The 27478-nt window shown below is 37.9% G+C and overlaps 1 protein-coding gene across 1 annotated transcript; it reads left to right on the top strand.

The window, feature by feature from the left end:
* Positions 1-15533: 15533 nt before the first annotated feature.
* nptx2a (neuronal pentraxin 2a) lies at positions 15534-25755 on the top strand. The gene is made up of 5 exons (XM_077735159.1): positions 15534-16298; positions 19968-20217; positions 20966-21210; positions 23883-24062; positions 24778-25755. The coding sequence occupies exons 1-5, from the start codon at positions 15837-15839 to the stop codon at positions 25003-25005; spliced, it is 1365 nt and encodes a 454-aa protein (XP_077591285.1). The 5' UTR covers positions 15534-15836; the 3' UTR covers positions 25006-25755.
* Positions 25756-27478: the final 1723 nt, after the last annotated feature.

Below are 27478 nucleotides of genomic sequence, written 5' to 3'. Positions count from 1 at the left end.
ATACCTGTTTTTTATTTTTCACCAGGTGTCTTGTGGGCTCGCCAGGCTCTTCAGATCAAAGAGAGAAAATCCACAGTGCTCCAAATTGAATCTCAAGTGTCCGAATATTGCTCAGGGAGAAAGAAAGTCAAGACTGCAGGCGATGAGGACTCGCCACAAAGCCGCAGGGAATCCACTCCCAAAAATGGCTGCCATTGACTTTTAATGCAGCTCCAGGCACTTTTCTGGGCAACCTGGACAAGCTACTTTTAACTAGGCATGGACGTGCCTTGAGACAAAAATATAGCAGTGGCAGTTAGTTTGGCTGGATTTGTATCAGTCAATTATTTAGTCTGGATTGCATAAATTTGAATTGATGTTAACTCATTGGCTGCCTTTGACGACAATGACAATAACCTGGTTTTGAGCTAATAGTGGTTCTTGAATTAGCAAGATTTGTTTTGCCTATTATTACGCATTTTTGTTCTTGGTTACTAATTAAATAAAAAAATGCTACTCATTTTTTCCTCATAATTGTGTATTCTTTGACAGGTGCGACTTATAGTCCAAAGAATACGATTTACTTGCCAAATAAGTTCACTTTAACACAAAAGTTTTACGTTCACATCTTTTCAAAGTATAATTACTTAATATCAAGTGACTAATCATAATTTCACTTGGAAAAATGAAGTTATGTGGTCAACTCTGCAGAAAAACAATGTTTCATGTTAAAATGTCACGTTCCATTGAAGAAAATGACACTATTGGAGTTTAAAAAGACTCTAGCGTAAGATGTAATGTTCCACTTTTGACGCCCAACAACACAAGGTTTAGCGAGCCGGCGCTACAACGCGAGAAGGCGTCAGGAGAGATTGAGGAAAGTTTATTTTTATTATTATTGAAAATGCAACTTGATACCGCCCCTGTGGGAAATAAAGGGGGAATTGGCTTTGAGAGTTATTGTTTGCGCCCGACGTGGATAAAGATGACAGGCAAGGGAGCCAAGCGTGGAGGTGGGACGCAAAGTGGGTCAGAGAACAAAACACGAGGTGTTACATTGCAAATGTGGCTTCTTTTACAATAAGATGGGTGCTATCTCCTCATTTTGCAGCCATTAGATCACAATCAAACTGGTGTTTATGTACCAATAAAGTTGACAGCGTGTATGTTTTCTTTTCTGTGAATTACAATTCGTGGGAGAAGATCAATAGAGCTCGGCTGCTCGAGGCCTATTTTTATTTTCTATTTTTTTTTTGTGTCCTAATGCTTTCTTTATCCAACCGTATCATCCTAATCTCCGATCGGCTCATGGAGAACTCAAGACAGGGCAAAAAGATAATGTCGTCGCTGTACCAGAAAATAGTTCCGTTTCACGTTATAACCTCATGTTTTATTGTTGTATATTGTGCCATGGAGTACGACGGCTATACAAAGGAGGGAGAAAAATACTAGGACCATGTAAATAGTCATAATATTACAGTTTTATGTGAATAAAGTCATGCATTGAAATACCGGGGAAAAAAAAGTGGTTATATTACAAGAAAAAGTTAGAACGTAATGTGATTCAATCCGTAATGTAACGTATTATGGATGGATGTTTCGACATAATATTGATAGATTGATTAGAATTTCATGCAAATCTGCCAAAATATGAAGAGTTTTCGTGAAACCATTTTAATGGAGGCGGCAAAGCACTCACTAATGTATAGTAAGTGCATTTAGCTAAATTAGTCACACTATATTCATGTAAAGTTCCATTAACTAATCATTTTAACCCTGCAATATTACACATTTTTTACACATATCACAACTTTAATGTCATAACCTAGCAAAAAGAAAAATTCCATATGGAATTACTCTATCCATGATAAGTATAAGTAATGACAAGGGAAGTTAAATGTCTTAAAACTAACTTTCCAGAGTAGAAGTTACCATTTAAAATGTGTCAAGCTAGTTTATTTTTTTTAATAAAGAAAATGCACATTACGTGATGAATCAGATATAAGCTTCAAATATTCACTGCTTACATTTTAAGCTAAAAATACAAACTTTATCACACTTTACCGTCTTAAATTTCTTGATAAATCAGGATAATCATCACCTGATAGCATAAAAGAACATTTTGACTGAATTTTTGAGTGTGATTGCACCAACTTCAAAATGAAGAAATGCAAGAACAATAAAAACATCACATAAGTGAAAAGTATACACATAGCAAACCGCTTGAGATTTATGAATAATTGAAGTTTGACAGAGATCATTGCTGCAGGTAGTGCAAATGACTCTTTACACGCAAAACTATTATTTGAACTCTTCCTTTTGCTTTTCCTTTCAATTTAATTCCCTTCCCTCCCTCCCTCATTATTGCCTGCTTCAAGTCTACTGGCAATGATTATTTTCTTATTTTCCCCTCAAGCGTGAATCATTTCTTCTCCTTCAACACACTGCATTCTCATCTGGACCATTAAAGCCACGGCGGCCATGCTCAACTTCTATTTTCTACTCATTATTAATTGATTTTATTACTACCCACGATATTTTTGGCCCGCTCAGATGTGGTGTTTGAGCAATAATTTCTTTTTAAATGCAGCGGTTGAGATGTTGAAAAACACACTGAACAGTTAAATTATTTAGAGCTAGGAATAATGGAACATGCACTGCTTTTTGAATTAGACATATAAAAGATTAAGATGACACGCTGCTATTGACGCTCATAAACGTACAATTTAAACGCTAATGGCAGCAAATGACTGAATTCTACTTTTAATTATTGGTCAAAAAATAACTTTGTTTGTCTTTGTTTACTGCACCTGTTGAGTTAAGTACGTGTGCACGCAAGTGGGAGGAATTTCATTAAGTGCGTGGGCTCGATTCTCGCTCCTGTATTGACTGCTTTGGGCAATATGTAATTATTACAGAGGTCGTACCGAAGAAAAATAAAGAAACTCAAGCGAGAAGGGAAATTTCTTATGCACGTTTACAACACCTAAAGGTAAAACAACAGTACCTTTTTTTTTTTTTTAGGTGAGTGGGTTTATTGAACATTTGCCAGAAACAGGTTTGAGATTATTTTCCAGTAGCCAGCTCTCCATGACCTCTAATTGATGCCTTGAAATCGGTATAGCAAGAAAATATTTATGTTTGAGTTGTATAAAAACTGGCTACCTGTATTTTTAAAGTTTTTTAATTCTTCTTAACTTAGTGAGGCCTGAGAAATCTTCCAAACAACAAAGTGGCTAAAATGATGGTAGAATCCAATAACTTTTACCTAGCAACAGCAGAAAATGCAATGGCACAGAGTATTTTGGCCCAAAAGTTAATATTCACTAAGGAAAAAAACAAAAATTCATCTTTACTTATCTGTGTTAGAGTTTATAATTTTACCAAATTGGTATGCTATTTTATAATTGAATTCATTCATATTTATTTTGCCAGGTAGATTCTCTACCCTCAGGCTTTGCTATAAGGGCCATAACTCAATAAAGTTTGAAAGAGCTACCACTAAATGATTCAAATATCAATCAATCTCCATTCCACTTATCCTCACGAGGGTGGTGAAGCCTAATACTATTCAAATAGAACATTATTATAATGAATCAGAAGGGATTTTCTGCTAGGTTTCATAATCAAAAGGACCAAAGAACCATCACAGCGAGTCACTGGAAATCCTTCTAAACTTTTCATTTCCTCTCCAAAAATCCCTTCTTTAAAATACTCTGACAAAATATTAGCAAAATAGCTGACAAACAACTGATATGACAACCAAAGTTACTCGTGTGCACCGTTGTTATTTCCAATTTTGCTTATAATTTGCTGCCGCCTTGTGAAATCCATTTGAAGAACGTCTTCTTCTTCTTCTTCTTCGCCTTTGGAAGAATCCACAATGTCGCCTAAATTCATCCTCGACATCAATAGCTTGTCAAAACACAACCTTATATCCACACACACACGGCTCAGAAGTGTTTCCAACAGCACTCTTAGACAATAATACCCAGCAGTCCTCACTCACACTGAGCCAGAACATCAATCACACATATAACCATGGACAGAATACACACAAAATGGGGCTCATGGATTTCCCATCACATATTAGCACAAAAAGTGGTTCTGGTTAGTGAAAGAGTGACTGAGTATTTTTGAGTATTTGCTCCCTGATATTTTTGATATTGTTTTTGGTCCTCCTTGGTAAGTGTGATTTTTATTTTTGTGACTTTTTCACATTTGGTTTGATTTTGTGTTTAAAGAGCCATGACTTGCCTCAGAGGGAGGGCTTGGGAAATAAAGTCAATGTTTGTTTGCTAAAAAAAAAACTCCTGTTTATATTGGTTGAAATCGTTTTTTTTTCCTCATTAAATTGCTACTAATATAACTGAAGTATAAGTGGAACCTTATTTTCATAGTTTTACTGGGCCTCTGACTAATATTCAAGTGCACATTATTGTTGTTTTTTCCACTCTGACCATCATAAGCCTGTTTTTTTAGGCCATAGTTATCCCCCAAAATCAATATAAAAAATACAGTAATTACTATTTATGAGTAACTAACCCAACACTGCTCCAAAAACTTTTTTTCAAACTCATTGAAGGCCATTCCATCCATTTTAGCAAATGATTGCTGTCAACCATTCAATATTGGACACCTGTCATTGTCAATGGCAGCCAAGTTACATTATTGAGCTGTTTTTTTTACATGACTCAGAAGAAAAGATTCCCTTTCAAAAGGTGTGATTTGAGTGATGAAAAAAGCGTTACATTAAGGGAATATAAAAATCATTCCATTGGCAACTGAGGTGTCAGATATACGTTCTTGGTGAGGCATTCTTCCAATTGGCTGCAATCGATATTCACGTTATGTGCACAGTCTGTTCTATAGATTAACAAAAAAGGAAGATTACTTATGCCTTTAAACGTTTTGTATCCTGTCATTTACAAAAGCATGTCGTAGCTGATCATTTATGAAGAAAAAAAATGGTCATCAGCGACTCTTGTACTAACAGAAAAGGCTCTATTTCTATTTGATTTAATGTTATTCAGTGTTTCATTATGAAATATGGAATGTGTTGACATCTGAATAAACAAAAAGGAGGTGACTCCAGTCTTTTATCCCTCAAAATTTGCATCTAAGACATTCACCGACATTGACACAGATAGACTCGTCTTTGATTTTAAATGTTGATTTGTAATGATTCTACTCTCAAAGTGGGTAAATAACTGTCTATTTTACTTTGGTTTATAGTATTCTGTTTTAGGGGTGTAACAATATATACATATATATACACAGACATTTTTTTTAATCTAATCTTATATTAATTTGGGTATAAAAAACTGCAATGGAGGCAAAAACTAAAGTGCAAAGTTGAACTATATAATCTAGAACTTTATCAATCTTTTAAAGTTATTTCAAACTTTAGTTTTATCTGACATCGCAACAAATAGACATAAAATCAATGAAATTATTTTTCATACTCCTGTCAAATGTTTTCCAATCCAAATGGGTTTGTCAACCTTGACTACTGATTAATAAGCCACAGCAAAGATAAAATTACCATATGTCAGCATCTGCAAAATAATCCAAAGCAATTGGATCCATGTACATGATTGACCCATTTGCTGCCAATCACAACCTGAAATGTCCAATAATCAATTTCTAACATCATCAATGGCAGTCAAACAAACAAAAAATAATTAAAGTACATTGAACTAAACACCAAATTAATAAAAGTTGCACCACATATCTCAAACCACTACTACTACCTTAAAATAGATCCCTTAAAAGCCTCAAAAAGATAGATTCAACCATCTCATCACTTAAACAAATAGACTAGATCAACAGAGCAAGACGAACAACAATTTAATGAGCACGTTGAGATCCAGCAATGGATAACCAACAATTCACAAGTCAAAGATCAGGAAAAATATATATATCATTTGCCAGAACTTGCTATTTATTTTCTGTTGGCAATCGTAACACAAACCAATACCGGGGTGAAGTATATTTCAGGTATCCATACTAACAAGACATGCAGAATGAAGAATGAAGAGTTGGTAAGAGACCAACAAGGAAGCCACAATGTCGTGCACTCCTATGTCAATACAAATAAAGGATGGACTCCAGCGGCTTGAATTGAACGAGCAACTTGCAGATAAAATTAGGAATTAGAGCAGGCGAAAGGAGAAAGCCAGTGCGGGTCAGTGTTCAGTGTACTCTCACAACGCCTCAGGGGGAGCAATAATAAAGAATATGTGATGAGGCTGTGTGTGCGGCTGTGAGGACAAAAAGAATGCTAAAGCAGTGCGACGTTCACAGCTGCTGCCAGGAACAAACAGTGGAGCTTCCTATTGGAAATTCAAACGTACAACTCGCATATTTACATCAGAGTGGAAAGCACACATTTGCGCAAAGATGGAAAATGTACTGGGTTTTGGAAAATTCTGAATTGTAAGCCAGAAAAATGGATAATTATATGATGAAAGCTTGTCAAAGAGTATTTGGAAGAAAAAAATAACACGGTTTTGGGGAGATTTTAATTATATGGGTTTTAAACTGGGAGGAAACCCCTTTAAAAAAGTACTTTGTCTATTCTATTGTTTATAATCTGCTATTAGTTAACAAATTGGCACAATACACTGATGCATTAGAGTCCAAATTAATGATATGTTTCCCTGGGCTTAACATTTGATCTATAAAAGGAGCATTGGAATCAAAATGGGCCAAGTATCAATTATGATGCCATTTGCATTCCCTCTTTTAAAGCATTATGGCTCAGCTGGAGTGGAAATAGGTTAATACATTCCCAAATGAGTGCCAAAGAAAAAGCAAAATAGAAACGTAGCTAAGGTTTTATGTTAAGCCCCTTTAGGAAACAGCTTTGTTCCTTAGCCTTTCTAGTCATTGGTATTCTTAACGTTGGTTCCCTTAACGTGGCCAGGTGAATTCATTGGCACTCAAATCCCAAAGACTACTTCACACATTCTTGTCAAATCAATGACATTCATATTTCAGTAAGATGATATTATTCCACTGAATTAGCCAACGATAAAAGTCCTCAAAGATGGCATTATGACAATCAAAATTTCTGTGGTAACGGTGACCCGGCAAACATCCTGTTGGATTTCCCAAGCGGCCACAGGGTTATTTTGTCTTGACGTGAGAAGTCAAACTGATGGGCAATAACTGGGCTAGAAGATGGATGTGAGGTGGAGGAGAGTGTGCTGAGAATGAAGCAAACACCACCTCAAGGCAAGCTTCTCAGCGGGTGGACATTTCGCCTTCCTTTCAGAAATTTCAAATGGAAAAAAAATGTTTCATAAGGAGGCATTATGAATGAGCATATTTCAAGGCCATTTACGGTAATGGACATTTAATCCATTTGAATGGCAGCCAGCCCATCCAGATAAAAAAAAAAAAAAAACAATTGCACTATTTCATCTGTGACTACAAATCAGTTAACGGCATTTAAACAAACGTTTCATGTTGTCGTAAAAATATCGATGGATACAATCAAAATGGATGCAAACATTGATTGCTTCTGTCAATTCGGGTCTCCATTTAGTCGCCAGGTTTTAATGCATTGTGGGATCCGGGAATTATGCATGTTAAAAGGCATTGTGGTATTGGTCCTTGCTAAAATGGAAAACAACTGACTTACAGGGAAGCCTTATATAAAGTGCTAAAGATGGGCTGTGAGAAGTCAAAAAATACAAAACAAGCCTAAAACAAATCCCTGACAACAATCCAAACAAAAGTTTCTGCCTATAACAAAAGAAATTCAGCATTCAATTGCTCACCTCAAACATATTTCATGTATTAACAAGCAACAAATGAGTTAGTAGTCTCTTTAAGACCCTTAAAAGATCAATACAAGGTTAAAAACAATATACTCTGAGCACAACTGCATGTTTACATCTAAAATTGATTATTTTTCTCTAATATTCAACATCAAATGTTCACCCCTCCCAGTCAAAATGAGTTGGACATCCAACACAGTTAATGGCAGTCAATAAATTAAATACAAAAGCACTCTAAAATTGTTTATAAAAAAGAAATTTTGGAAAAACACCTCAGCAGAAAATGCCAAAAACTTAAAATAAATAAAATCCCCCATTTTTACCGTGCCCCTATTCTGCAAATACACAGCATCTTGAACGTTAAGACACCCAACGCGTCCTCGCACATCCGCTTGACATTCCGCCCACAGATTTCTGTGGCAAAGTTTGACATGAATGCAAACAACACCTGGGCAAGTTTTCTTATTAATGGCATGCAGGCAGATGGGCTAACAGTGGCATGTAAGCGCGCGTCGTTTTGGCATCAGCAGCCGTGTGAAAAAGTGAATACTTGCATCAGGAAGCATACGCTGTGGGCATGACCCCGCCTCACTCTCACACTAAATAAATTCAGTTTGTGTCAAAAGTTGAAGTGTTTTCAGAAAAAAAACTTCTTCTGAGGGAGTTCTACATATTCCATCATGAATTCAAATTCAACTGCCTGTTAAATCCACCAGCATTTTAAACTCTTTAGCTACTATTGATGGTGATAGAGTACTTCCAGTCCATTTAAGTTGATGTCTAATGTTGTCAATGGCAGTTGATTACTATTAATATTTAAACAGTAGGAAGATTATTATTGATCTAATCTTAGTTTGAATGTTTTAAGTGTTGTGTCAAAGTTACTGAGTGGTCAATTTAAAATCCGATCATTTTCCATCGATCATAACTATGGCATTTTGGAACAAAAAAATATGTTTAATTCGAAAAAAAATCATGTGGAGATTAAATCATATTTGCATAATTTCCATACAAATTTAAGAAAACAAATCTCGGTTGTATATAATAAAAAATATAGAAAGAACAACTGTAAAAGTCTATTTTTTTATCTTAAGAGTCTTTACAAAGCAATTTTCACATTAAAATACCATATTTGCTCATTGTTGAATGAACTAAAAACTATAGAGATAATAATATTGTTAAATAGACATGGTTAAAAATAAATCTAAACTAAATATTCAGATGCAACAAACAATTCATTGGCTCAGGCTAACCGTCCGTGTAGACTGAATTTTTAATTTGCATCCATCTTGCATCCCAAATCCAGCAATGAAGACCTCTAAAAGTTTGCAAAAGCCAACACTGTTGATTCGCATCAGGCTTTCTGACAACATCATTTGGCAACATTGCACACGCGGCTCAATCTGCAGGTGCCAACGCTGCCAAAGTAGAAGCTCCACCCCCTTCTCCATCCCGAGCCAACTGCTACTCACCAAAGCTGACCTATTTTTAATCAAAACCTGACCTTTTCAGGGCCATTCGAGTCGAAAAAAAGAGTTTTTCTTTAGTTTTGTGTAGTTTCAGCATCTGGCTTTGGAAAAGGCTTTTCGCAACAGCACTTTTCAAACAAGTAACATTTCTAGCTGAACTCTACCACAAAATAGGTTTCTTTTACAATAAAGCAAACATGTATTTATTGTATTGGGCAGTAGACCAGTATCATAGGCCATTTCCCAGCAAAAAAACAAGATAAATACTTTCTCTTATAGCAGAAAGTCTAGATTTGAACTGCGTGTTTCATACTGCCACTTTTCTTATATTAAATGCTACATCTTACTAGAGAATAAAACTCTTTGCAGAGGAAAACATTGGAGGCAAAAACCCCAAAATCTTTCTTGTATTACAAGCACAAAATGTCCTGTGATTGGTTAATACTGAGCAGCTTCAAGGACATGCAGAATACGTTTGCAGTACTCATTCAATAAATTCTATTTTTACCACTTGGATTGAAATCCACTCAATAGCATCTCAGTCTGCACATTGTCGTATCTATGTCATTAAATGTGCTTGATAAATAATCATTTAGAGGCTATCACTCCACATAGTAGTACTAAATATAATCTTGTTTTTTTGTTTTAATCCATCTTGATGCATTAGATAAGCGCATTGGATATGTTAGTGAAATGTCTATTGGGGTGGAAGACAGACTTGAATGGGGAAAATGGACAGATCTTGTAATAGTATGAAACTGAAGAGATTTATTTAGAGCAGAGAATGTCTCAATGCCATTGACGCTAATACACAACCAATTCATTTAATCACTGACAAACCCTCCAGGTTGAAATGGATCAGACATCTGTCAACGTCATTGGCTATCAAACTTGTGAAGAGTGGAGCTATCATTTAACGATTGAATAAAACGCAATAAAACACAATGACAGTAAAGTACTTATACCCAGTTAATTAAAATGCCCAAAGGCTTTATCAAAAATTAAATTTCAGTAAAATACTTACAAGCAAGCTTATTGCGCATACATACTAAAATGGAAAGTCACGACTTGAACCTGTTCATGTAGTATTCTATTTTTTTTTTTACATAATGGATTACTTGCGTCATTTATACGAGACAAAGGCCGGATTTCTACGCAGTCAATAGCCCTTTCAAAACTGCATTTCTGACAATAACCCATTTATGAATGTTCATGTAAACACAATAAGTTCATGTTTAAACCCTGCTGAACCCTTATTTTCAGAGTCGCAGGGGGTGCTGGAGCCTATCCCATCGGCAGGACAATTAAATTCACTATAGTACCTTGAATTTTCCAATCGTAAGGAGACCAAAGACAACCACTCACACTCTTACCTGGGGGCAATTTAGAGTGTTCAATCAGCCTATTCTGCATGTTTTGGGTAATTTCAACAGGAGGGGAATGATCAGTGTCAGACCTCCCAGCCAAAATGAATTGGCCGTCCATCTCTTGCCATCAATGTTAGTGAATCAGCTCCTCCCGGAGTGTCCACACCGCCTCTGGACTGAACTACAATACCCACTGACTGATTTGTGAAACATTATCCAGGTGGATTAACGATTATCGCCACCAGAGTCGTCAACCCGTGCATCTTTTGGACACAAGTGTGGTCTAAATGTCAAGCGTGATGAATTTTCAGCATGGCACGGAGTGCAAAAGGCCAAGAAAAGCCTAGAGAATGAACAATATGGAGGGTCCCACGGGTATAAGGGACACACTATCACCATGGCAACTTTATCTCCTGCCGTCTTCACTTCAAGACTTGTGAGTGCAGGGATGACATTGCACGCTTCAAAGTTGACGTGATGGAATTGTATTTCCCTTTTATGCTGCAACTGGTGAGCACGGGGGTGAAGTTCCTTCGACTTCTTTAAGCCCTTTCAGTTGCGGGGAGGCGGGGTTAGGAAGTCAGCGGGGATTGAGAGCTTCTCCTTGCTTGACTCCCCTATCAAACTTAAAACACTTCCACCCGGGATTGCCAGAGATTTAGTTTGGCAGTAAAAATGAGGAGTCGAGCATTTATCAAGTGCGTCTTCCAGTCGCACTAACTCGAGTGTTGCTGGTGAGATACGCAATCGTGTGGGAAATAAGTCAAACTCTCAAACTTATTCCGTGACTAATACGACTCTTATATCAAAAGATGTGCTGTTTGAAATCCAAAACAATCTTAAAGGGATCTGTCATTATGTTTTACAGATCTGAATTTCGCAGATGAGATGCTTTAACACTCTTTCAATCTATGCTTATTTATTTTTTATTTTTTAAACCATAATCCACTGCATTTTCTCAGTCATTGAAAGCAAATGCTTTACATGTTTTTGAGGCTACATTTGTAAGTAGGCAAGATATTTTCAGACACCTGCAGACTTGTTAAGTGCAGACCTGCAGTGCCATTTCAGAACACGTAAATAAAAAAAATGCTGCTATGCTAGCGTGAAGTTTACAACGTAATTTGCAACAATTTGTTTGACACTATGGAAAGAATGTGCCATCTGATGTTTTGTAGCATTATGGGAAAACAAGATTTGTTGGCTTTGACTGACAAGATTTGAGAAGACAAATTCAAGGTACTATTGAAAATTTAATTGTCCAACTTTAAAACCACAACCTGTTTTTTAAAGTAAAAAACGCTTGATTTCAAACTGACCAGTAAGACAAGCTGCTCTATAATATGCAATCATTACAAGCAAAAAAAATGGAAACCTGCAGTTTACAGTCATTTGTGCCTCATCATATTTTTCAGAACTATAGTAATAAAATCTGGACGGTTCAGCCTTTAGTCAACTGCGTAAAATGACACTATAGCCTAGTTTAACAATACATTGGCCATTCACATTAAATACTTTGATTCCAATTCATGTGAATAACTTTTTTTTATCATTTCCCCCAATCCCAAGTAGAGGAATCACATTTTATTAGCTTGTACCTCATCAAGTTTCCTCTTAAGGCGTACTTTCTGTATTCTACATTGTAATGGGAATACCCTGAAATGCCATTTTATGCTTAAGCATAAATATTTCCTGGAAGGCCTAAAATAGACGTTCAATATCCATCCGGTGATAATATTCTTATTTAGTGCAGATGGCCGGCACTGATTTAGTCAACAAGCTGCTATGAAGATTCATATTAGATTCATTCTGCCCAGTCTGTACGTGTCAAGGAGCATTTGCAGGATTGTGTTTGTGTGTATGTACTATGCCTGTTTATGCATGAATACGCTTCATCTACAAAACGTGACCAGAGTGTGTAATCCCTTGCCGACTCACAGAGTCCAGTTTTATACACATACATTCGCTCGACTATGTACTTAGCAAATAATTTGCTGCCATTGATGATAGAAGTCCAATCCATTTGGAGTGGGAGGGTTTGACGGTGTACATTTGCTGTCAGTCTCCCCCGACTCAAATAGATTGGGGATCAATGGCAGCCAATGTCACAATGAGAAAGTGTGTCGACGTCATTTTCAATTTCAGTGGGTTATAAAACAGAGATATGAAAGGCAATAAATGTGCAAAGGTATCATGGGAAATGATCAATCGATCAATAAAGCTGTATTGTCTCAATCTTATGACAAAAAGTCCTTCAATTTTCAACATGAGTCAAAGTTTTACGTTTGAAAAGCATCCAGTCATAGTCATAATATTACAAAAGTACACAAAAATAGTTAAGAAAGTTTATACAAATGTTAAATAATACAATGCAGATTTACAGCTATAATGTTGACTCATAGTATAACACAATAGAAAATATTGTGCTTTACTGACTCATCCTAAAAATTGGCTATGAAAATGATACAAAATTTGTGGCAGCCCTAATGTAATAATCAAATTTGACTACACATGACAATTCAGAGTACTTCCTTTAGGTGTACTTTATAGTTCCTGCCAGATTTTTGAACTGTAAATCAGCATTGGCACCTTTTTGCAGACCACCACAGTGGTCACCGGGTGGTTTCAACTAGAAGCAGTGATGCGAATATGAAGAAAAAAACTCTTACCTTTTGGATCTCACATCCAATTGCATGGCTGTATCAGAAGCAAGTTTTCAAAAGGAAAGGCTGACATTTTGAAATGTTGTATCTGGAATAAACACAAAAGATGATTACTGGGAGTGTAAATCACTACTCCTATATAAATTATTTAGTCAATGGTAGGATATTTGGATTCTACAGCCTACAATGAATTTAATATAATATTGTATTATTTACTAGGAGTCTAAAGCTTCATGTGGATGTATTGAACTGTTTTGGTTTTACACATTCAGTTCAACTCGCCTGAGTACTGCTTCGGATATGTTTTATGCATTATTTTTTTATTCTCCACAGATTTCTTACTAGAGTAAACAAGTGTGACAATTGGCAAAAGCCTCAGCTAGAAAAACAAAAATAGATAACCTCTTACCTCACAACAGGTTGTTTGTAACCACATGACTTCCCTGTTAAAGTTACCAATTGACCAAAGCAAGCTTATAAATTCAAAGAGGTTTGTCAACATTGCTCCACCAAAAATGTTGCAGAAAACACATCTAATATGTAAAGTACTTAAAAATGCTACAGTGAATATTGCACCTGAGATTGTCATTTGTGCAGAAAATGTGCAGGACTTCCTGGTCAAAAACGGCCATCTTGGATTATTGCATTTGTCCATGCTGTTGCTACTCATTCATCAGAATTGTTTGTTTATTTATAATTTGAAGATTTGATCATTTCTGCAAGTTTAACATCAATATAAATATGTTCATTAACATGGGCTATCCCATAATGCATAAATAAATCAAATCAAACATATGCTGTTCATTTTTTTGCATTTTAAAAACTCAGCATTGAATGTATTTGAGTGATCATTCAAGTTGGTGACTTTTTGTTTGAAACAATGCATTGCATGTATTTTTTTACAGTTTTTTATGTACCTCAGCAAATAAAAAAAGAAATTACTAACATACCAGGAATGAGGTGTAGATGGGTGCAGGAAAATACATCTAACTTTGATAATAATACTAACAGACATTGTAGAAGGAAAACACTGTCATGGTGTCAATACAAAGACATGTTAGTAATGAGACTGACTATGAGACCCAGGTGGGGGGTTTGGAGTGGTTGATTGGAAGGCAGCCAAGCAACCCCAGGTGAAATCAATAGGTCATCTCAAGGAGGAGACACAAGAAAGGCACAAACTGGAATGAACTAAACTTGACTCTTTGCTTTAGTGTTTAAATGATTCCATAATCTTTATTTTAATCAGAATTAACATTTGATTTGCTTCAGCAGTATTCATACAATGTCCATTATTCTATTAGAACACAACTCACTCATTTTTTTGTTGTAATTTTAATTTATTTGCCTTTTAATATATGAAGAGGCAGCCTGGTAGTTGAGTGGTTAGTGCATCGTCCCCACAGTTCTGGGGTTGATGGTTTGATCCAAGGTGGATTTCTTTCTCCCTAGATATGATTGATGGTACTTTGTCTCCTTGTGCCTTGCAATTGGCTGGCCACCAATTCAAAGTTTTCCGTGCCTGCAGTGCCCGTAGTTCCCTGGGATAGGCTCAAGCACCCCCTACAATCATTGTGAGAATTAGCGGTTCAGAAAAATTAATCAATATATAAAAACTTGTGGAGAAAAAGAGTAGATTTGACCAGAACATGACTTTAATGGGCCGGCCCGGTGGATGAGTAGCCTCACAGTGAGGGGTCCTGTTTTCAAATCCAGGTTGATCCACCAGTGTGGAGTTTGCTGGTTGTCCCGGGTGTGTGTGGCTTTTCTCTGGGTACTTTGGTTTCCTCCCACATTTGAAAGAATTTCATGATAGGCTGATTGGACACTCTAAATTGCCCCTATGTAGGCATGAGTGTGAACGTGAATGGTTTTCTTTGTCCTAGTGCCCTGTGATCCCCCGCCTCGTGCCTGAAGGCAGCTAGGATTGGCTCCAGCACCCCTCCACGACCCTAATGAGTATAAAGTGCTTCAGAAAATGACTTCGATGTTTCCACCACTGGTATCATTACCATTTATAGTTCATCAATTGTTGGATATGACGGACAGATATATCATATCGGAATAGATCATTCTGATTTGGTGTTTTTCTCCGCATTGACGTTTGAATGGAAGCAAGTGAGGGCAAATGGCTGGAATCCAATGAGAAACTAGACGATGGTGCACACCTCCCACCACCATCATCATCACCATCATCATCACCATCATCATCATCATCACCATCATCGTCAACGTCAGCGTCCTCATCATCATAATCCGACCGTTTGCTTGTTCGTTCACAAGCTCGGTGAAACCGGAGCAGACAGACACTGGCGAAGTCTCACCCACATTTTGGAACCTCTTTTTTGGGGGGGCGGGGGTACCGGGGAGGAAAGTATCTACTTTTCCACTTAAAGGATGAACACGGAGTGATTTTTCTTCTTCTTCTCTGATACAACTAGGTTTTCATTTGGATGGACAAGTTTATATGGGATGCAAAGACTTCCATGGGTGAAAAAAAGTTGCTTTAAACTGGATTGCTTTGAGTTTTTGTTTTAGTTTTCCAACGATCTGGCTTTTGGGAATAGGAGAATGCTGTCCGAAGTCTTGCCGTTGTTCTTCTACCTGCTCAGTCCGCTTCTGAGCCAGGACGCCCCGGCGTCAGTGACGACTCGCCGCTTCGTCTGCAACGCCATCCCACCCGGTGCTGAGCCCGGATGCAGCGACGCTCCGAGCGGCAGCCGCTTGCAGGCGAGCGTCCCCGTTGAAGACGCGCTGCGAAACACCATCATCCAACTCCGGGAGAGCCTGCTGCAGCAGAAAGAGACCATCGTCAGGCAACAGGGGACCATCAAGGAGCTCAACTCCAAGCTGGCTCGCTGCGAGGCAGCAGCCGAAGACTCGGTTCCCCCGGGGAAGTCGCGGGGGCACGGCTCCCGGAGGAAGGACAATGGCAAGAACACTATGGGGGACCTGCCCCGGGACCCCGGTGAGACGATCAACCAGCTGGGCAAGACCATGCAAAGCCTGAAAGGGCGCTTGGAGAGCTTGGAGGTGAGAAGATGGTCATGGGCATGCAAGTAAAAGGGGAAAAATATGATGTTATTATATTAGGTTTGTCATGAATTTCAAATGAATACTTTTTTTCAAATGTATTGATGATTTATTAGTCTGTTTATTGTGGTTATTTGTCCACTACGTGGTGAAAACTTTAAATCTCATTTGTAGAAGGACAGTAAAAGCATTCAATTCAAGTTAATTGGGATATGGTGCTAAATTGTGAGGTCATAAAGTGGGGTGGACAAGAGCATGGACACAACACAAAAATAAGGAAATTATTAAGTTATATCACGCTTGCGATGAATTTCAAATGCAAACGCTGCTTGTTTTAAGTTTTAATTGTCCTATGCTGCTACTTCTGGAATCAGCAAACAAAACCTTGGAGGTTCAGGTCATTTTATTTCTCCTGAGATTTATCACATTAACCAGGAGACGGACAACAATGCACACTCCTACCCATACCAATTTAGGGGAAATTTAGAGTGTCCAATAAACCTACCATGCATGTTTTTTGGAATTTGGGTTGCCCGGGGACAACATGAAAACTTCACACAGGTGGACGTGACCTGGATTTGAACCCAGGATCCCAGAGCTGTGAGGCAGACACACTCTTTTAAGCCTTGAAAAGTTTAAAAGTATGGTTTCAAAACTGAAATTTCTTTTCATATTCATTCATCTTCCCAACCATTGTCACCATGATCATTAGCAGGCCATCAACCAATCGTAAGGCAAGAAGTTTAGTACATTTACTTGCATGTTGTTGTAATATTGGAGGAAAACAGAGTGCCTGGAGAAAACCCAAGCATGCTTGGAGAGGACTTGCAAACTCCACACATAAAGCCAGGAATTGAACCCTTGTTCTCAGAACTGCGAGACAGAGGTGCTAACCACTCAACCACCAGTTTTCATATTATACTGGGAATTTTAAGACACTACAATGTAAAATGCACATTAGAAATGATCACACAAGTGGAGTATACTTGCATGTTAGAATAGATGAATGGTGTTGCAATGCTTAAGTATTCATAGAGAATTTATTGTGGTATGTAATACGATTTGTATATTTACAACAGCCAGTAATTGGTTGTAGACATCCCTCCCATCCATTTGACATTTCTGATGGATTGGCTCTCTTTCACCATCAATGGCAGCCAATGAGTCATACTATAAAACATGGTCATTATAGGGAAGTCGTTTCATTAAAGTTCAACGCACCAACTGGAGCCTCCAACCAATTTAATTCCACTTTTCAGTCTTTCATTTTGCATCAATCGTTTTGAAATCAACTTCTCGTAACTGCTTTCCACATTCCTCGTTCATCTTTTTCACGGTCCATTCATATCATACAGCGGGTATTAGAGGTGGCCCCCTGCTGCTAACAGGTCAACCAAAAGTCAAGCGCTTAACAAGGTGGAAAAAACATCAGCCTTTATCTGATATGGAGTAGTATTTTTGTTTGCCATCTGCTACTCTTGACTATTCGCATTCTCAATACCGCTCGATTAAATTCAGTGCTCCATACGCTGCGACATGGAAACATCAATCTCTTCTTTTTTTTCTCCCTATTCCTGTTTCATCTTTGCTTGATTGGAAGGTTTGAAGCCCAGATTGAGTCTTAATACACGCGAGGAAACGTTACAGTGAGACGTCTATCGATTTATATTACTATCTCCTTGATTTAATGATTAAATCTGGGAGGGCGTTGGTAACCTGAGGCTCGTCTCACCAAATCGAAGCTCCTTTACTTGCAGTGGAAATTGGAAAATCAAATGCGGCAAGAGTGAGGTGTCACAGTCAAGTTAGACGATGCGAGCTCTTGGTGATGGCGTGTTGCTTCTTCATTCAGACAACGGGAATCAAAACAGCTTTTGTCTTGAAGAAACAAATGAAGAGAACTTGGCCTTGGGACGCTTTGTAATAAGATAGCAACATGTTGGAAAGATTAGGGGGCTCATTATGAGGGATATAAACGTGGAGCATATGACAAACTATCACAGTTAGTGCTGTCACAACAAATCAATGGTCAAATTGATCGGTAATTTTCTGTTAGCAACGTTGTAGAGCAAAAAAATGTCCAAATGCTTTTCTTTAGCCTCTTTATAAGAATACATCCTACTTTTTAATTCATTTATGATCACATTTTTAAATAAAAAGGAAGTCAAATCTAAATATGATAATATACTACTATAATAATGTGAATAATGTTATTTATAATGGAATCATTCATACTTTATTTATTGAAATTAAAATAAAAACGAGAAAAAAAACTGTAAAAAATCTGTCATTTTGCTTTTAAAGGGAAAAAAACAAAATCAGGAGAAAAAAAAACAAATGATTATCTTTGTAATGAACCCAAACAACTTTAAAAACTTTCATAGTTGAACATTCCTCTGTTTTTAGTTCATTTGTGCATTTCCGACTAAAGTGTAAACATAACATGAATAATATTGATTAGCAAATTCGTTGACTCATTGAAAAAATAATTGCAGATTTATCAACTTAAAATAATCATTTGTGGCAGACAGCAATGAACAAATCAAAATATTGAACAAACAAGAGCCTGTCTAGCACGTGTTCTGAATAAAAACATTTTCCTATATTCACCCACATTAGATTAACTTAATGAATAGTTGTGCATATGCCTATGAGGATAATTATGATTATGGCAATGGGACACGATGCCCCGCCTAGTAGCAACACCTGGTCCCACTCATTAAAGGTTGAATAGCTACAGAAACGAGGCAAATTTGATGCCAGTCAGATGGTGGCATTGTGTCAGCAAATATTAATCAAACTCAGTGACAGATGGGAAGGATTAGCGCCCTTTACAGAGGGTAAAATGTCTATTTGTATAAGAGAGTGCGCCACCAGTAAGCTAGGTTTTGTTCTATTTTCTAACATTTATCTGCGGATTATAATTGGTGTGAAGTCTGGGTCAAGCACGTCACACAAGCATTTTCTTGTTGTTGTTTTTTTTGGATATTCAGTTCGTTGTGATTGGTTGAGAAAGTGAGTGAGTGGTCTGTCACTCGTTTAGGGAAACCACTATCGATTAGTTTAAATACTGAGTATTTTTGTGATTAATTTACTAATTGGATCATATTTAAATCGTGTTTCTTACTCTGGAATTGGCATTTTAGCTGAAAAAGTGCATTAGAAGCAAAAACTTGACAATGAGAACTGTTGGAAAAAGATATATATATATATATTTTTGTACATACAGATATTTGGAAATTATTCATTTTGATTAATTAAAAAGTTTTTTTAGAGGACTTCACAAAATATTTCTGAAAAATTTTAAATGATAACATTGAATTTTGACTGACTAAATTTTCATTTTTGTTTATTTTGTAAATAAAGTCATTATATTGTGAACTATTTTCCCCATTATCTCTCTCTACATATATATATATATATATATATATATAGACAAATATACCATAAAGGGAGATAAATTAATTTTACAAAAGATGATTTAGGCCATTTTGAGGTGAACAATGTCTCTAAGCAATAAATAGACAAACAATCTAGCTGTCATAAACAACCAGTTGCTGATTAATCAAGTAATAGTAGAAGCCCAACATTTAATTTTCTTTAAAAATTATTAATTTGTCATTATGATGAATTTTTAATGGTTGTTTTTTTTCCCACTGTGCCTTTCAGCAACAGAGTTTGCAAATCTCCAACGCAAACGCGTCAGCCGGAAGTTCCGCTTCGGCTCTGACTCCTTTGCCACCACAGTTTCGGGAGCTCCTGGGCCAGCGTCTGGGGGTGCTGGAGACGCAGCTCCTGCGAAAGGTGGCTGAGTTGGAGGAAGAGAAAAGCCAGCTTTACAATGAAACGGCGGCCCACCGCCAACGCACTGAGAATGTGCTCAATTCCCTCCTGGAGAGGATCACAGAACTGGAGAAAAGTAAGTCCTAGTGATACGATACAGATAAAAAAGAAAGAAATATGGAAATAAATATAAATATACTTCTATGTGTAGGTGCGTCAGTAGCAAGATTATGGGCGTGGCTATCCTTACTTGGCCAAAACAACGTTTGCTTTCACATTTTATACTTTGAATGAACCTGCTTGCCTTTTTTGCCTTTGGCAAAAGTTTCTGAGATAACCTCTATTTAAACGGAGCATTAACATATTCATAAATGTAGAATTTTTCATATACGTATCCTTGGTATGGGCTCCTCCTAGATGCAATGACGGAAGATGGAGTAGCAGCTCCTGGTGTGATATGAAAGCGCAAGCTAAGTTCATTATTTGGAATAATATCAAAAGTTGCATTGGCTGAGAGCCATAAATCTCCACCCAAAAAAAAAAATATCATAACCTGAGAATCATATGTTATAACCCGCAACGTACACCTTCCGGGGCTTGATTTAGTGATTCGTCAAAGTAATTTGAAGTGGATGAATACAAAAAAATGGCCCGTATAAACTTGTATTGTCATCACATTGCACATGACAAGCATTTTTTCCAGTATAAACTTTTCAAAGAGAGTTTTATTCCCACTAAAATATCCATCATATTTTTTCCTAACCTAACAGGCTGCATTTCCAACACATTCAATTAAATTCATCCTGACCCATCACTGAAATCCTCCTAAAATCTTTCCCCACCATAAATCTCCCACTTATTCCTTATTTTTGCTGTGTCCTCAGACAACAACGCCTTCAAGTCTCCCGAGGATTTCAAGGTATCCCTATCCCTGCGTACCAACTACCTGTACGGCCGCATTAAGAAGACCCTGCCCGAAATGTACGCCTTCACCGTGTGCATGTGGCTCAAGTCCAGCGCCAGTCCCGGCATCGGCACCCCCTTCTCGTACGGCGTGCCGGGCCAGGCTAATGAAATCGTGCTGATCGAATGGGGCAACAACCCCATCGAACTACTGGTTAACGATAAGGTGAGTGCGTCATGTTGTTTTCTGCTCGGAAGGACTGATTCCCATGTTCGAACCCCTCTGGGTGCGATGATGCCATTGGCTGCAGCAACGCTCATTAAAAGCATGCGTGCGTTCATGCCGTATACTACTGTGCGTACCTTTGAGCGCAACAGTGATAAAAGGAGATTCTCTGACCTTCAGCTGCGATTATTAAATTAGCATCTTATAAACATTTAATAGGACTGACCCACATAGCGCCTTGGTTCTACAATAACAGTAATTCATTAGGGAATTAATGTGCTCATTTAAGGGCCTCTTTGCTTGTGTTTGCTTCCTGCAAATGCTGATAGTGCAGCTACAGTTGCATACATAACCGGTGGAATTATGTTCAAGTAACTAAAGCTGTCGTTGTTTCAAATCAATTTTTAAACTCATTTTTTACGCCCTACAGAGCATCTTTTTTGTCTAAGTGAAAGCTAAATTTTACAAATGAAGGATGATAGGAAAAAAGTTTCCATTGTTTTTTTTCTTTTGTTACTATACAGGTGATTTTGACCAAACTTCAAGTTTTTATCCTACAAACTGCCCACTGTTGGCTGAGTTAGGCTCCAGCACCCCTGCAACCCTTGTGAGGATAAGCAGTATGCAAAAATTAATGAATAAATATTTCTTTTGGTAGATGATAGATTACAGTACATGATAGTCTGCAGGTTTTTTTTAAAATTTTATTAATAAATCATCATACCTCTTACTCCAATCGCATAGAATGGGCTATAAATAAATACCTTTGAATCAACAAATTGCTCATATGATTACACACCGATGCATAAATTCAACACACTTAATGAAAATTAATCTGTTATCAGTGAGGTAAACATGCAGTGATTACTACTACAACTGCTTGGGAAAATAAATAGCCCCTGACAAAAGCAATACAATAACTATTAAAAATGATTAATTTGACATGCATACTGGGAAGTGCAGGGTCAATTCTAATGCAAACCAATTTTCCCCTCACTGTCATATTCCATCAGATAATTGAAATGTATTAGTACGAAACATATCGCTATCATGACATAGGCTATCATAAACTTATTTTGATTTCATTGGGGGGGTTGCTAAGCCACAGTCAGGTCTCCCCACAGCTTTCCCTTGGTCATGCATTATACATGCAGTCAAGTCAGACAGATGAGAGGAAGATGGCGGGAGGAAGGCTGGCAAATATGAAAACTAGACTGGAGGCTTGCAGAGCTTTGGTGCGGATGAAAGTGTCAAAACATTGAAAAAAGATGAAGAAGTAGAAGATGTGACAGATCAGAAAGATGAACACAACCACTGTGGTCATGTGTGAATAGGCTCAACTGGGTTTTGATGGCTTCAACTGTACAATCAGCTGATTTGTTTTACATGGAAAGCAGCAAGACACTTTTACGGTGGACTCTTTGTAGAATATACATACACAAGCTGTCCCAATCGCTTGTGGTTTGTTTTGTTTTTGTGGGGAAACATCAGTGGAATACTGGATGTGCACTGCGGCCTCATTTAACCAGTGGGTGGAACTGCCAAGGCTTTAATCTGGGATGGCTTCACTTCGTCTCGTACTATAATACCGCTGTCGCAAATACTACACCCGTCATGACCGACCGGAGCGGGCGAGATGGGAGCGGAAGCTTTGTCAATTTACTCTAACCTGAAAGTGCAATCTGTATAAAATGGGGTTATCTATCTGTAATCCTTTTATTTATATAGTCTGAATGGATTGGGCGTCTACCACTGCAAATGAAGTTGGTACTATATATAGTATATAGTTACAGAAGCTTTTACTGGAGTAGGAAGATAGTTTCTTTAGTTTCGTAATGTGACAAAATTATTTTGTGGCCAATGAATGTAGATTTATTTTATAGAGGAAATCTGGTTTGATCCCCATCGATAGCAACCAATTAGACAACGTGCGTTAGCCTTGCAAAAACAATACACATTTTCCAATGCGTTTTCATTGTAAATATATATGATACAGTGAACATAAAAAGGTAGTTTTATTCCAATATATGATGTTTTATGTAATAATTTTAGTTTTGGTATGCGTGTTGTATGAGCAATAAGGTTAATGTTAATGTCCAACATCAGCCATCAATCTTTTTATCAATATCGACTCATACGAACTCCAACCTCTGAAAGTATCACGATTACCCAACAATTCTAATGTTTTTGGTCCCATAGTGAGCAATTTAGTACAAAACTATGTACACTCGCGGCATGGTGGTCAAGTGGTTAGAACTCATGCTTCACAGAGTGTTTTTAAAGAGTGATTTGAGGAGTGTGTATTACACACGAGGACGTCATGTACTCATGAAATTCCTGGAATTCTCAATAAATGCCAATAATGAGATCAGGTGCAGTGTTGCGTTATCCTCCATGGACCACAATGTCACAAAGCTATATATTTGCAACAAAAAAAAAAACATGAGGATACAATTTTGCTGCTGGCAGGTTGTCTGCTTTCAAGCTACTTTGCAACAAGTCACCTGGGTAATGTATATTTTATACCTCTGGCTTATCTAGAGACTTGCTTGTCTTTTGAAGCCTCCCCCAACCACCACCACCACCACCACTTTTTAATAGGCATCCTTGTTAGTCCGGGACGCCAATTAAATGTCCTTTCTTTCTTTTCCCCCCCTTTCTCTGGTGTCCAGGTTGCCCAGCTCCCACTTTCGGTAAGCGACGGGCGCTGGCACCACATTTGCGTCACCTGGACGACCAGAGACGGATTCTGGGAGGCCTATCAGGATGGCGAGAGACTCGGCACTGGGGATAACCTGGCCCCATGGCACCCAATTAAATCCGGCGGGGTGATCATTCTGGGTCAAGAGCAGGTGAGAGCGTGAGAGAAGCTCTGGTCGTAAAAGACACGAGTGTGGAATGTGTGGATGTAAGATCCCGGCAGGCATTTTCCTCCTGGATTTACTGCCCGAGGCCTGCCATGAAAAAGGGATCTATGCTGTTTCTTTTAAGTATTGCTGCATTCATCTCGTGCAGAGATGGAGTATTATGTCATTTCATTAGTGTGGAAGCTCGATGACTAATTTGCTTTAATAATCTTCAGTGGAACATTCATCCATATTGGATTATGTTTGGCTTTAGAGCGCATTGGAAAGGGATACGCTTGCGCTGATTGTGATTCATTTTCAGGAGTTCAATGATGAAGGCCAGTCAAATGAAAAGCAGGAAAAAGCACAGGGTGATTTATCATTTCAATGACTTTTCAAAAATGAACAATGCCAGTTTCTCCAATGTAGGCATATTCAAAAGAATATGCATTTCTTAATGTGCATTATTACAATTTTGCAGGAAAGAATCAACAAGACCAATCCATTGGAAATGGGAAGTTCTGTTACTGTGATAATGCCAAATCTTTTTAAAAAGCAACTATGAAATGAAAAAAAATGACCATAAATAAGGAAACTGAGCTATTTTAAACTTCTGAACGTTCATTACTTATCAATATGTATCAAAATAGTTACTAGAGAAGGGAGGATCTATTTTCCCCCAAAATTTGAAGCTAAAATGTAATCCTCTGCTCCCACCAAGGACATTGTCGGAGGTCGTTTTGACGCCACCCAGGCCTTCGTGGGTGAGCTGAGCCAATTCAACATGTGGGACCGAGTATTGAGGCCGGTGGACATCGTGGGATTGGCCAACTGCTCGGCGTACATGCCCGGCAACGTGGTCCCTTGGATCGACGCCAACGTGGAAGTGTTTGGTGGGGCCACCAAAGCTTCTCTGGAGATTTGTGAGGACCGCGCCTTTGATTCCTAACGTTGAGGGCCTGGTTGCATTGGAGAAAGCCAAGTATCCTTGTTCATTGCCCAAAAAGCAAAGGAGGATCGGCGTACCGATACGGTGCGATCGCTCCAACATTCACATGTGTTGGCTTCAACGTGCATCCGTCCAGTTTTCATCGTGGAGAAGATGTCACGCTCGTGACCGTGAGGGGAAGATATGACGTTGGCGACATTTGAGGCCTGCTTTATGATCGTCTTGGATTCTAATTCAAATCATGTAGTTCATTGGCTGATAATGTTGGTGATAGACGTCAATAATTGGATATAAATTGAGGTTTGATTTGAAGAAACTTTTGTCAGAGATGAGATGAAACCTTTTAGTTTTAGTTCACGGACATGTTAGTACCTATGTTAAAATCGGGTTTGGATCTGGATTGAAACAATTTTTGGTGATATTACAAATTGAGGTTTGATTCTAAGAAACTTTATAAGAGATGAGATGAAACTTTTTAGTTTTAGTTTAGTTTTAGTTCATATGTTAAAATGGGGTTTGGATCTGGATTAAAACTAGTTCAGAGTCACAATTTCTAACCCTGATTTTACAGCTTTAAGTTGTTTTTCCTCTGACATAACCTTTTACAATTGTACCTTAACGTACATTTACAGGAGTAATTAGCAATTTCATTTTCTTACCCAATTATTCAAGTAATCACGTTAAAGTGAGTCAATTTAAGAAATTAGATTAAAGCAGAACAGGACCAATCGGTTTAAACTCGTGATATGTCACACTGCGTCAAAAGTGAAAACTGTTATGGTTCGTCTATCATCGTCAAAATCAGCCAATGAATTAGCGATTTAAATTCTAGTAGCTTAAAGTGTTCGCATGAACACACAATTTGAGATCCTTGTAAACCGGGCCTTGTGTGTTGCCTCTTTTTCCATTCGCCAACTCTGCGCAAAAATCTAGTTTTTCTTTCTTTCTCCACGCTTTCCTCCCATCGACAACGCCGCAGCGTGCACGACAGCCGTCTTTCATGTGTTGCGGAACATGATTCCGGATTTCGACAGCGGAACGCCAAACGCTTTGAAGAACCAGCCGATGAGAAGAAGTTGTTGAAGAGTTCACGTCGTTATGACGGCGGAGCTCGCGTTGCGCCGCCGCTCATCGCCTCGATATTTTATGCATGAGCCCGAGCGAGGGTGAACGTTTGGGAAAGACAGTGCATGCATGCCTTCTTTTTTTTTTTCGTCAGCGGTGTGTGCGCTGGCTCCAAAATGAATGTGAACATTACGTAAGTGAATGTCTTGCGTGTTCAAATACCACAGATTAGCGGCCAGGGCGGACATTTTCATTCTTGTAAATCTAGGCTTAATACCTCTCCGCCCCTTGAGCAGCTGCCATATCCCAAACAGCTCAGGTTGAGAACGGACAGCTGCCCAGAACCCAATAAAACCCGGCGGCGGTGGTGGACGCCGGCCGACACAACGACAGCGGGGGGGATTGACCCCGAGGGGGCCAAACCGGCATTTTTTTCCCATCATGCAGTACTGTGCTTAAATGTAATTAAACTCTGAATTATATATTTTCATTATAATTAAGCCTTTACATTTGGAAAACTGAAATTGAATGAAATAGTCTCCCGGATAAATATCTATTTTAATTTTAAACCAATTCTACTTCTGTGTGAATTCAATTTGCAAATGCAGGGTTCCACTCTTCACATAAAAAGATCAAATTTGGATAAATTTGTTAACTTCCCTGTCGAGATCACTTGTTTATTTAGTTTTTATTTATGTAATGTGTTTTTATTTTGTTTTTTCAGAACATCCTTACACATTGACTGCCATTGGCGGCTATATACGGATGTCCTGTCCAATTTGACAAAAAAAGGGGCGGGATTAATCCCAAATCATGATGGATTGTACGTTTATCGCTGTCATTGGCTGCCATAAAAAATATTCCTGGGTAGTATTATGATACCGTTTCACACAGGACAGCACAGAATGTTGTAAAAAAAAAAAAGTCATAACGGATTGTTGAATTGATTTTTTTTTATGCTTCAATGTAAAGTCATGCATTATCAAATGGCCTTTTTATTGAAAAGAGCGCAAAAAAGAAAACCTTTGCTTGTGTTTTATTAAGTGTATCCTTTCACTCTGGCATTTGCATTTGTTAAAAAGAACCAGATTAATAATTTAAGTGGAAAAAAAAATCACCTGAGGCCAAATGCGCCATCCTTTACGTTTTATTTTTTTATTGTATTTTTTTTTCAAATCTGTGCATCAATCTTTAAAGAAGATGAACAAAGAAATAATTGTGTATCATTCATATTAAAAAAGAAAGCAACCAAACTGGCAGCAGGAACAACACAAGTGCGGGTCGTGAAAACTGCGGGTTTGCTTTGTTAGAAAAAAATGAAAAAAAATAATTAAAAAAAAGATGAAATGATGCTACTCTGAATTCATACCAATCTGTGGCCTCTGATACTCAAATCGCAAGTGTGTGA

This window comes from Stigmatopora nigra, chromosome 15, assembly GCF_051989575.1.
Source record: "Stigmatopora nigra isolate UIUO_SnigA chromosome 15, RoL_Snig_1.1, whole genome shotgun sequence".
Lineage (NCBI taxonomy): Eukaryota > Metazoa > Chordata > Actinopteri > Syngnathiformes > Syngnathidae > Stigmatopora > Stigmatopora nigra.
This window is presented reverse-complemented; position numbering and strand designations above follow the sequence as displayed.